General features: G+C 37.8%; 1 protein-coding gene, 1 non-coding gene and 2 pseudogenes across 2 annotated transcripts; 2 read left to right on the forward strand and 2 right to left on the reverse strand.

The window, feature by feature from the left end:
* On the forward strand, positions 1-133 carry LOC113344756 (annotated as a pseudogene).
* A 6242-nt stretch (positions 134-6375) lies between these two features.
* Positions 6376-7926, reverse strand: LOC113344566 (pentatricopeptide repeat-containing protein At5g66520-like). Its single transcript, XM_026588516.1, has one exon. The coding sequence runs from the start codon at positions 7924-7926 to the stop codon at positions 6376-6378; it is 1551 nt and encodes a 516-aa protein (XP_026444301.1).
* Positions 7927-8121: 195 nt separating this feature from the next.
* Positions 8122-8268, forward strand: LOC113344757 (annotated as a pseudogene).
* Positions 8269-9696: 1428 nt separating this feature from the next.
* Positions 9697-9858, reverse strand: LOC113344755. The gene has a single exon (XR_003357912.1). It is a non-coding gene; the product is annotated as a U1 spliceosomal RNA (small nuclear RNA).
* Between the last annotated feature and the right edge of the window lie 3242 nt (positions 9859-13100).

Here is a 13100-nt window from a genome sequence, read left to right on the forward strand (position 1 = left end):
GTACTTACCTGGACGGTGTCAATGGCTGATCAAGAAGGGTTGGGCCTAGGTTAGTGACTTCCATTGCACTTTGGAAGAGCGCTCGCCTAAGGTCTCCCCATCTACGTCATAATTTGTTCCTGAGGCCAATCTTGCAAGAACCAAAATTCGTTTTATCACTTCTCGTTCTTCTGAACAGGAGGAAACTAGGGACTATGTTTTACAGTTCCTAATCTGTGCACCTTATAGTTTGTCAAGCAAGCTCAGGATCTTCAAATATATTCAGCTAATCAAGATGCTCAGAATCTTGTCAGGTTAGCGCTAACAAACCAATCCCTCTATTCCCTTCTCCCATGTTTTAATTAAAAATTTAGGATGTAATTTTAGCAAAATACGGCACATGTACAATACTTTGGGCTAGACATAAGTTTAAGACATTGTCATCGTTTTTCTAGTACCCTTTGAGGGAGATCCATTTACAAAGCTCAAAGTTCTTATGCTTGTTTTACAAAGCTGGATTGTTACAACACGCCAAAAATTTGTCCATTGGATTTTAAAAAAAGAATTGAGCTCATATTGGCACGTTCACTTCAGAAGATCTGAAAACTATGGGAACCCTTTCCACATCGCGCTTGTTATATCATTGCTCGATAGATACTTTCATCCCGGCATTATTTAAACAAACAAAATTCACTCTAACTGTTCAATGTGGGACTACAAAGGTGGAGCATTTGTTTTCAGACTTGACTATAAAGGCCAATCACCACAGCTTCACAAGCAGATGGCAACAACTTTTGGTGAATATATTTGGTCTGGATGTAGAAAAGGAGATTAAGGAGCACTATTCCGAGGTTGCAATATTCGAAAGTTTGAATGAGAACTGCAATAAAATCCTAAGCCAATATTACTGCAACTGTACATGTACGTACTTTACTTGTAGTTAAATCCCTTTCCATGATTTCAGTGTGACGTTTTACGTCGGATAATGGGAATCACATCTTCAAAAACCTCAACCATTTCGTCCGACCTCCTTATTACTTTCTTAGAATTGTCTTTACTGAATGCTATTCGGATTCAGATTCAGCACTCTCCAACCACACAATCAAGGGCTTGACATTCTTCAATATCTGTGATTTTTTGCTACCACTAGCAGCAATCCCTTCATTGAATCACTGAACAATGTGCTCTTCCTCCAACACATCCTCATCATAGAGTGTTTTCAGAACTAATGGTATCACTATCTCCTTCACAACCTCGGGGCCAGACTTTTCACAGAAATAACCAATAGCTCGCAGGAGAAGAATCTGCAATCCTTCGTTATCATGAGTTGCAGCAGCAAGGTACTTCTTCTTCTTCGTCACTTCCTTGGAAAACCCTTTGTGTACAACACCTCCAAAATGTGCGTCAATAAGGGGCGGGGAATTAGAACCGCAATGGGTACTTGTAGGTAAATCCCTTTCCAGAATTCCAGTGAATCAATAAGCTGAATAAGCTCATTGCAAGCGTATTTGATACATGTGATGTATCATTTTTAGAAATGTGATTAGTATTTAAAGCACATAGTAGATAGTAGTTGTTAGTCTTCCGGCTAATTTCCCCTTGATATATCAGTGCCGTGTCTGTAGCAGTGTAACATTGACCTTGAACTACATAGTACAATCGATTTGTTAATTTAATGGAATGAGTTTAGTAGACTTAAGTTTTTCCACCAAATGCACCTTGGTCCTAGTGGTGGTGCAGCATTGAAATCGTGTTATTGTAGAACCCAAAAGAAGATATCAAATTATTAAGCTGCAGATCAGACATGTTGGGGATGTAGCTCAGATGGTAGAGCGCTCGCTTAGCATGCGAGAGGTATGGGGATCGATGCCCCACCTCTCGCTTAGCATGCTCTACCTCTCGCATGCTCTACCTCTCGCTTAGCATGCGAGAGGTAGAGCGCTCTCCATTTTTTTTTTTCTTCTTTCATTTCGCACTTCTCCGTTTTTCATTTTTTTTTCTCTGCTCAGACTTTAGCTAAAACAATTCATAGTTACATGAATATGAGAAAGGCAACAGAGAACAAAAACAATTTTATGCGTACAGGTTATTAACCAAATTTCTAAATGCGAACAACCTGGCAGAAAATGAGTAGCAATTGATTCTGTTCTCGAGTAGAAACGAAAGTTCAATGAACAAAACACAATCTAACACCATGTTTGTTTGTGTTTACATCTGATTTGATCTGAGTCAACCACTGGCGTATTAGACGTCGGATCGTTTATTTTTCAGTTTGAGTCAGATCTGACTCAGACTGTGATTTTTGTCAGATCCAGACGACTCGGCCTGTAAACAACCATACTGTAAGACTGCCTTTGACCATCACAAAATTCTAGATTGACAACATTATCATCAAAAGCTAGTAAACTACATGAAGGTATTCTTGTTTTACCGTGAGAATTTACGAAGGAATTTCCGTGCTGGACTGGGCCAAATCATGGATTGCTAGCCTAGTTAAATTGTAAGACGTCGGATTCTTGAAACACATCAATTTTTTGCCAACTGGATGTGGGACTTTTGGAACATCAGCAAATATGAATTCATGCAGCAAGTGTTATAGGGATCATAACAAGGAAGAAGAGCAAAAAAATCTTTTAGATGCAGCTTTAATACAAGGGGGTCGTCTTCATCTGTTTCTATTTAGTAAATAAGACGTGTCGATCTTGCTTCAAAAGTGCAGCACCTCCATATCAAACGTAAAATACCTTCTACTAAATTGAAACTGTGGAATACTCTACAGACCAGCAGAAGAGGTCTAATTGGCTAGTGGCTCAAACATACAATGCTTAATAAGCATGACCCTTTTTTGGACCTAAAAATAACAGCCTGTTTGTTTTCTCTTGACCTAAAAATTGTTGGTTAATCTTCAATATAGAAATCACTAACAAGTTGGTTAGGATAAGAATAGGAAATACATGAAGTTCTAAGAAATTGGAGCTAGCTAAGTTCTAAGAAAATGAAAGACATGTAATAAGGTAATAGGACTAGGAAAAGGAATTCATAGTTCTATATATATATGATCACCAAAGTTGTGGTTGATCATATGAGCAAAATTAGAGCTTGTGTTTAGTTTTGAGAGATTTTCTAAACATCAATAAAGAGAGTTTTCTTTATATAAGCTAAGTTTCATCTTGCAGTTAAAAGTAACCGAACTTTGAACTTAACAATTTATTTGGGTACATCTTGTGTGTTCGGTTAGTTCGCAAACTTCAACGCAACCAAGTTCCCATCCGAACTGCAGGTTAAATGTAACCTAGTGTTAGAAGTCCGGCTGGTTCGCAAACTTCAACACATTTTGCGAATCAACCGAACTGGGCTTATATATGCATATATGCAATTAGGTAAACGTTCGGTTACTACAAAATTTATTTCTTGGCGAATTAGGTAGAGTTCGGTTACGAAGTTTCAAAGGTAGAGTTCGGTTACAAAGAAAACTTAACATTTTTGCGAACGAACCGAACTTGTGGACTTCTCATTATTTTCGTAAACTAAAGTTCGGTGATATCCTTATTTTGCGAAGGAACCGAACTTATGGACTTGTGTTGTTCTAATACAAGGAGTTCGGTTAAAAGTATTTTTTTGTGAATCAACCGAACTCTGAGTTCGGTTAAGAAAAAATTAATTCTTGATAACCGAACTTTTCTCTGAAAAAAAAGACCTCCATTAAACCTCTCTGCAACTTCCATTTTCAACTCATTTTAATGATTACTTCTCATTCATTCAACCAAAAACGAATGACAAGTAATGGGTTTGTGAGAATATCTTTGTTAATGTTTTAAATTAAGCTATATATATATATATATATAGTGGTGGTGGTGGTTGGTGGTGGTGGTAATCGGAGGTGGTGGTGGTAATCGGTGGTTGTTGGTAGTGATAATCAGAGGTGGTGGTGGTGGTAATCAGCGGTGGGCGGTGGTGGTAATCGGTGGTTGGTGGTGGTGGTAATCGGCGATGGTGGGAGGTGGTGGTGGGAGGAGGAGGTGGTTATATATATATATAGGTGGTTATTGGATTGGTTTTAAATTAAATTAGGTTAAGGGTAGGTTAGTCATTTCAATGGTTTAGGACACCCCTTATAACTATAGTGTAGGTGGCCTAATAGGACCATGGTCCCTCAAAAAAAACCATGTTCCCAAAAAAATCGTTCTACCAAAACCATATGAAACATAACCCAGTAATTCTGTGAATACCAGATTCAATAGTAGGCGAGTCTGGTTTCTCCATGACTACAACAAGAACTCAGTAATGCTCTCCAAGACATTGCTCCGTCTGAATGGCTACATGAAGTTGGCATTCTCAGAATAATTTCTTTCGCCTCAAAAAGCTCAGCTCGACCAAGTAAATTGATCATACATCCATAATGCTCACTTTTAGGTTCAATTCCGTTGATCAACTTCGTTCTAGGACTTCACTTTGCTTCTCCAAGTGCCTGCAAAAAGTTGCATTTAGACCTCACTCAGCAGGTTTAAACATACGACAAAGAGATGATGTGAACAGAAAGTAAAAGGAGAGCTCTCTTGAACATCTCCGCCAAGTACTTGCCCTCCATTTCTGGATCAAAATACCAAACTCCTATAGTGTACGAAATTTGAGCAAACATCATTACTTCAAAATAGGTTTAAAAACTAAAGTGAATTATCCTAACTCTAGCAGCAGGACTAAAGTATCTGTAACTAATTAGACCACTATAACAAGGTTTATTTTGTCTAAATAATCCTCCCTAAGATGAACTCTAGGATTATTTCATCCTCGCAAGAAGAAACATACATGCGATTCAGCCTTGTGTTAATTTATTTTAGACAAAGAGAAGTGAAAAGAGTCTTCTACTGCTTGCCTTAACAAATAGATGTCGAGTTTACTATTCATAAGACTACATTGTCTAGATTTTCAGTCTAACAGCAAAAAAGACTTAAACAGCTTAAGATTGGAACCCTAAACAGAAGAAACTTGAAACATCACAAATAGAGTAATTACAAGGGTAGAAAGTAACTCGAGGGACTACTTGTGATCATTCATATCCGGTATAAAATCATGTCAAATGTAAAACCAATTAGAAGAAACTATGAGCATATAATCCTCAGCAAAAATAAGCAGAGTACGTAGTATAATAATAAGAGAGATACCGTGGGGTAAATACTGTTATGCAATTCTCTTCCTGTGTTTTGAGTGTAACAATGATCTTGTAAGGTCCTAGCTAACCTGATAGACAAATGGTTAGCTAAGGGGGAAGGTTGAGGGTAAAATTTGGCCTCCAAACTACATGGGAAACAAAATCAAGTAAGAAGAAAAAATAAAACGTGAGGTGATTTTGTTATACATTCTCATAGTAATCCAGAATCACACTTAGAGAAACTCATGCATTAGAAAGTATATCTAGCAGCAAATATGAATGAGAAACTACCTGGAAAGAAAGAGCTGTGATCCACTGTATGAAAGCAGAATCTACGAGGCTAAAAGAAAACATAAATTTTAAACCAGGTGGCCAAAAACTCAGTTTTGTTGCTGCACCAGGTGACGCAAGAAAGTCACTTTTTGCATCAGAGAGGAGCTAACTCATGGGGAATGGCGAGAGGAGCTAATTCATGGGGCATGTCCTTGATCCTTCATCAAACTAGTTATGACTCTCTGTATCTCTCTAGTTTAAAATTGATTCAGAAGTTTTGATGAATGATTTAAATTGAACCTGAGTTTGGTTGGAATTGAACAATGTCAGGTCCTACCTGAGGAAACAAAAATAAACACGACCAAAGGCTGATTGTGGCATCGTTGATGTTACTGAGACCTGCCACAAATCTTTCTTTGAGGACTTAATTCTATATCACCAAACCTCAAAAGGCCGGAAACTTTAACTGCTTGGCCTTCATCATCCAGTCAGAAAGAATTTCAGCTTGATCGTACGATGGCTGTGATACTATGACCCGCTCGATACTCTTACACAATTGCATGACTGCATAAGATAGCCTCCCTGCAACCTCTCTATTAACTTCAGTTTGACAACATGTTACAGAGTCATTCAATATCCAATAAACTCTGCAAGACCATATTTCCATCTGCCTCGGACATGAGAGCACTTTCTAAATGGACAGAGACCAGTAATTCTGTGAATAACAAGAGCAAGTTTCGAAATACCATCTTCAACTTCTGATATTATTTCACTGTCAGCTGTAACTAATCTAACCGGACAACCTCAAGTGACAGAGATGCTTCAGAAAAGAAAGCTCTAACTTCTGATAAGTAAACTAGAACCTTTGCTTGAGGTCAAGTCGCTTGTCACGGTATCACTGGCTGTGTAGAATTGGTTCTCTCACTTGGCCATTTTCCATGCAGCTAATTCACTTACTCTAACATGCTTTCGTATTACTCCAACTGATCATTCATCTTCTCCAAAACTTTATGTATCTCTTGCATCTGAGGATGTGTTTTCTCACCAGCAACAAACTCATGAATAAACCCATTAACCTCAATCGAGCTACAACCCGGTGTCTTCTCTACTCCTCTATCTTTCATATCTTTCCTCATTCTCCTAGCATCATCATATTTACCAGAACTTGCATACATATTCGATAGTAAAACATACACCCCACAATGACGTTCTAACTGTACGAGTCTCTCAGCAGCAACCTCTGCTAGACTGGTTTCTCCGTGACTACAGCAAGAATTCAGTAATGCTCTCCAAGCCATTGCTTCGTCTGAATGGCTACATGAAGTTGGCATTTTCCGAATAATTTCTTTTGCCTCCTCAAAAAGCCCAGCTCGACCAAGCAAGTTGATCATACATCCATAATGCTCACTTTTAGGTTCCATTCTGTAAACCGACTTCATGCTATCAAAAATCTGCAGTCCTTTACAAGCCATACCTGAATAGCTGAATGCAGTTAATACGGCGATGAAGGTTATGTCGTTGGGTCTGAAACCATCTTTCTCCATTTGCTCAAACAGTGCAAGTGCATTCTCGGCATCCCCATTCATTGTCGATCCAGAAATCATCACATTCCAACAAATTACATCTCTTTCCCGCATCCCATCAAACAAATTCTTAGCTAAACCCAAATTCCCACACTTTGCGTACATATCTTTAAGAGCAGTGTTAAGCTGAACAGACATCGGAAACTGCATTCTCTTCAAGTGCCTGTGAATCCATATTCCAATATCCGCAGATCCTAAATGAGCACAGGCACTAAGTAAGCTAACAAAAATTCCTTCGTCAGGGTCTAAATCGGTCAACTGCATCAAACGAAACATTTTCAACCCCTCCCTGAAACAATTGTTTTGCACATAGCTTGAAATCATGCAACCCCAAATTCCTCTATCCTTGAACGGTGCTTCATCGAATATTAACCGCGCAGAATCAACATCACCCCTTTTAGAGTACCCAGATATCATAACTGTCCACGAAACCGCAGTTCTTTCCGGAATTTCCTCGAACAGACGGCGTGCTTCAACCATTCTAGCACAAGAAGAATACATGAGCAATAGCGTATTACCTACAAAAATGTCACCATCAAAACCCAACTTGAATACACCCCCATGAATCTGTTCTCCTACTTGAACCTTTTTCGAATGAGCACAGGCTTTCAATACATAGGGAAGAGTGTAATTATCAGGGTAGAGACCAATGTGCATTATATGACTATACATTTCTAAAGTTTTATCGAGTTCCCCTTTCAGTAAAAAAGCTTTAAGCATAGTATTACAAATACATATAGTGGGTTTGACAATTTGATCAAAAATCTGAGTTGAGTAGGTTACAGGGATTCCATGAAATGGGTTTGAACAAAAAGCTAAAAGACGACTAAGCGCGAAACTGTTGTTTCCAAGTCCTGTAAGGATTATGTGTGCATGAGTTTGCTTAAATTGTTTCATGTTCATACATTTTTCTAACACTAACAGACATCTACTCTTTGGCATCGCTTGAACATACCTACTATCATGTACACTTGGAAGTGAAACTCTGCAACCAGGTTCCTTGTATTTACATTATCGCAATGCTCACAATGCCTTTTTGCTCATTTCTGTCGTGATTTAGTCCCACATTATTCAAACCAGAGTCAGGGATGTGAATACAGGTGCTATAATACGAAGTGAATGCCATCGTTATTTGTTATCTTTGCGCTTGGGGCAATGACGCAGCTAATGAGGTAATAACCGAGGCGCGTCAATTGCTGGTTGAAAACTATTTCCAAACCCCCTCCTCGGCCTTAGGGCCGTCGAGAATTTCTGGAAGGGCTCCCTCTAATCAAGGGTAAAGCCCTACAATGCCAAAAACTAAACTTTTTGTGGTAATTTAATCTTTTCTCAGCTAACTATGGTTTCACCTTGCTTTTATTTTCCTTTTCATCTTTATAGGTTAATATCAAACGGAGACTGTGACGATCAGTAGGCAAATTTTTTTTTTTTTTTTTTTTTTGTAGAAGAACTGCAATTTTAAGCCAAAGGACTGCAATTGTAAGCCCAACAAATATGGTTGTAGATTTACAAACTTGAAGTCTTTCTAACTGTCTTCTTGTTGTAGATCTATTTCATGGTCTATTTCAGAAATGGGGAACTCTTTCAAGGATAAACAACCTGTCGTGTTGGTAAAAATATTGGATTCTTAGTTTTGAGAGAGAAAGGCTTCACTACTCAGTGTGTTCTTACTGTTGCACGGAGTGAAGTGCTTTTCGAGAAAAGCTCTGCAGGCTAGAGAACAGCTTGTTCATGTTAATTACCCAGGAAACAGGTTAAAACTGTATGGGCGTACACCTGTTAACCAAGCAAGTTTTCGCACTCCATGTAAGGTTGAAAATAGAATAAGGCATTTTTGTTATCCGAAAGATTTTGCTGGAACCTATACACAAAATTCATACAAGGCTTAAGTGAAGGTGGTGCATTTGTTTTCAGACTGGACTACAAAGGCCGCCCTGCTTGCCTAGCTCAATCACCACGGCTTCACAAGCAGATGGCAATTTTCAGGTCGGATATTTGTGTGCATTTATTGTTCAGGATGTGGAAATGGAGATTAAGGAGCATTATTCTGAGGCCATTGAGAAGCAGTGTCCCGTTGAACCTCTAAAGTTAAAGCCTCTTGGTAATTCACTCCTGGTTTGTTTTTGAATTATGAATATAAGTTCATAGTGTATGAGTCTTGGTTTCATGATAACAGTTATGAGAATCATTTAATATAAACTGGAATTCAGAGTTCAATCACAAGACCAACAAGTTTTTCAGCATTCCACCTCAAGTATTATAGTTGAGTACAGATTTAACCACCCATTGGTGGTTCTTCCAGTTTGGTTTAAACTTGTACTCTTCCAGTTTTTAAGCCTAGCTTCAAAAGACTGCACAATAGGATCAAAAGATTTGTCTCAGAGTCAAACAATTGTTCCTGTTGTGCAGAATTGTTCAAACACTATCTGGTTAACTAGAACTGTTCTTGCATTTGCATGAAAATTAGAGTACAAAAAATATATGCCCATTCACATCAAAAAAATATAAGCTAAATAGATGGCAAATTCATGGCCTATAAAATCCTGGATGTGAAAAGTAGATTTATTATTCACTTAACTGGAAAGTTCAGCTTGTGTTTCAAGCTGTTCAGAAGGTGTTAGCAAGCGCAATTTTGGGTTGTCAATTGCTTCAAACAACAGACTGCTAGAGCTAGAGACTCGGCAGCAGTGAATGTTTGGGCTTATGATATTGGCAGGGGCCGCGCGAACGCGTTCCCCCTCAGGAACAAATTATGACGTAGACTCTCCCTCAATGGGGAGATCTTAGGCGAGCGCCCTTCCAAAGTGCAATGGAAGTCACTAACCTAGGCCATGACCCTTCTTGATCAGCCATTGACCCCGTCCAGGTAAGTATGAATTTCAGCTACAATTCAAGCTATTTTTACAGGGCTGTTTTCCTTCTGCTCTTTCCTTTCTGGCCTATGTGGGACTATCATTAATATTTTTTCGCCAACGACTCGGCATTTAACTTTCTAGCCTTCCTCTAGCTATCTATACCTACGCAGCAGAGTTGTCATCTTTTATCAGTTGAATCAATCAACTAGAATTAGTTCTTCATTTTTCTTTGGTAGTTTTTTTCATGGGTGAAATTGATTCGTTTCAATTTTTTGCCTTATGCTAAATTGCAACGCTCTATACAGTTTCCATAAGCTTATGCTAAAGTAGACATTTCGAAGTCCAAAGCATAGATAAATGTTGAGCAAAAAAATGGTATCCAAATATTAGCATGTCTTGCTTAATTTCCGGCACAAATGCATTGTATCAGATCAAACCTTTTATGCAACGAAACAAATACGACTATGCCACTACCAGTCCCCAAGTTTACCTTAGTTTTTTTGGTAGGGATGCACATACCCAAATAAGAAGAACTGGTAATCAGGTGGCAGATACACTGGCAGTGAATGGTAGGAAATCTTCTCTCTTCAATTCTTGGAGAGGTGATATGCCAAATTTCATTTGTTACTATATTTTGTTAGACAAACTTAATGCTATTAGGAGAAATGAAAGTAGCTCTGCTACTGCCGTAGATAACACAGGGACTGTTTTGTTGTCGGATGATCATACAAGAGAACTTCCCCTGCATGACAGAATGACAACATTTCATCTTTCCAGTGTTATGTTTCTTGTTCTTTTTCTATGTTCGGTTTTCTCTTTTTCAAGTTTGTATCGCATAGGAAGTCCCAATATTTTTCTTAGTTTTGGTGGGAAGCAAAGTTACAAGATTATACTCCCTCCCTCCCTAATAAGATGACCTACTTGGTTTTAAACTTTGTCCCATAAATAGATGACCTGTTTCACTAATCAAGGGATATTTCTAAAACTACCCTCTTAATTGATTATTTTTTCTATAAGAAATATGTATAATTTGATAGTCATGTTTATATTCGTTGCGTAGGTGTTTTAAAATGTTTTTCAACGGTATAAAGTTTATAAAAAAACCGTGGTATAGTTTAAAAGATAAATCGTTTCTAAATTTTACTAATTATTGCCCATAAGGATATAATTGTAAAAAATAGTTAAATATACTCCACTTTCCTCCTTGCCTTAAAATTTGTGCAAACTACAAGTAGGTCATCTTATTAGGGACGGAGGGAGTAATATTTTGTGGCCCCTGGACAATGGTTTTGTGCATTAAATGTCCCGTTCATTTAGTCCACAAAACCATTATCCAGGGGCCACAAAAAATTAAAAAGCCATTTAAATGCAGTAGATCTTGGCTGTCACATCCTACATTATCCTCAACAGTTTCCAGCTATTGGAATTTCCACTTCAATATTACCCAGGATAGGAACATCTGTTCGAAGCTCAACCATTATCTTCGGATTTATCTCAATGGAATTCAGATGTATTTGGAAACATTCATAAAAATATAAAATCCCTAAATAATAGGATTGAATGCCTACATAGATCTGGAAATTTCTCCAAAAACTCAGATAAAATTAGAAATCTCCAAGCTGAATTAGAAAAATGGTACAAAATAAAAAATGATTACTACCATCAAAATTCAAGAGATAAATTTTTTAAGGAATACGACTAAAACACTGAGTATGTATTTCCGCGCTTCAGCTTCCAATAGGAAAAGAATCAATGTTGTAAACTACCTTAGCGAACCATCGGGTCTATGGATTTCAGATAAAGATCAAATCAATACTCTCCTAGTAAATCATTTTACTCAAATAGGCACCTCGCACAACAACAACTTTGTGGAAGATTTATCAAGCTTTATTGAACCTTGCGTTTCCGAGGTTGAAAATTCTCCTTAATTGTTATCCCTTCAAAAGAAGAAATTTGGAATACAATTTCCAATATGAACCAGTGGGGAGCGTCAGGACCAGATGGGTCTCAACTAGGCTTCTTTAAAGCTAAATGGGATATAATGGGCCCGGATATAATTCTTGCAGTTCGAGATTTTTTCAAATCTGGAATTGAACTATTCCTTCATAAACATGATCCCTAAAATAACCACTCCACAAATCCCATCAGATTTCAGATCCATCAGCTTGAGTAATACAATATACAAAATCATATCCAAGATTCTAGCAAACCGGCTAAAGCCAATCCTAAACAAGATAATAATATCCCCAAATCAATCTTCCTTTCTTCCGGGGAGACAAATCGCGGATAACGTTATCATTTCCCATGAGCTTATTCATTCTATAAATAACTCAAAAGCCATAAACGGTAACTTCCCTTTGAAATTATATCTCTCAAAAGCCTTTGACAGAGTGGAGTGGAATTTCGTCAAATCGGCTTTATCAGCGTTAGGCTTTAGTGATTCGTGGGTAAAGCTCATAATGCAATGCATATCGATCACCTCTTTTTCTATCCTTATAAATGGTTATCCGGGTCTGAAATTTACCACCTCAAGAGGCATAAGACAGGACGACCCTCTTTTCACCATACTTGTTTTTAATTTGCATGGGTATTCTTACTAGACTCCTATAAAAAACAATGTCTGGAAAGAAAATTTCGGGCCTTAAAATAAATAAAGATGCCCTGAACATTTCTCACTTTTTCATCGCAAATGACTGCTTCTTATTCACAAAAGTCGATCTAGGTGAGGCAACAAACTTGTTAGACATCCTATCAAGATTTGGCGAGATTACGCGTCAGATGATCAACCTCCAGAAATCCAATATCTACTTAAGTCCTAGAATATTCATCTGAAACATTAGAAAATCACTGCGAGAATTCTAAAAGTTCTCTTAATGACAAAAAATGATAGATATCCGGAAACCCAATAGAAAAGAAATTTCAAACCTTTGTTACAAAAATACTATGCCACCCTTCAATGATGGAGATCTAAATTTCTCTCTCAAGCTGACAGAACAGTTCTAATAAAGTCCATCCTTCAAGGGTTATCCAACTTACCAGATGCAAGTGCTTGCTCTTCCTAAAGAAACGCTAGATCAAATTGACAGAATCCAAAGAGGCTTTTCGTGGAATAAAGATAAGCCTAAAAGCAAATGAGGATACATAAAGTCTTGGGTCAGCATATGCAAGCCTATATCCCAATGAGGTCTAGGAATCAAGAATTCACACTAATTTAGTATTGCTTCGTTACTAAATATAGCAAGCCGTCTCATCTTATATCAA

The sequence above is a fragment of the Papaver somniferum genome, unplaced genomic scaffold (genome assembly GCF_003573695.1).
Source record: "Papaver somniferum cultivar HN1 unplaced genomic scaffold, ASM357369v1 unplaced-scaffold_79, whole genome shotgun sequence".
NCBI lineage: Eukaryota > Viridiplantae > Streptophyta > Magnoliopsida > Ranunculales > Papaveraceae > Papaver > Papaver somniferum.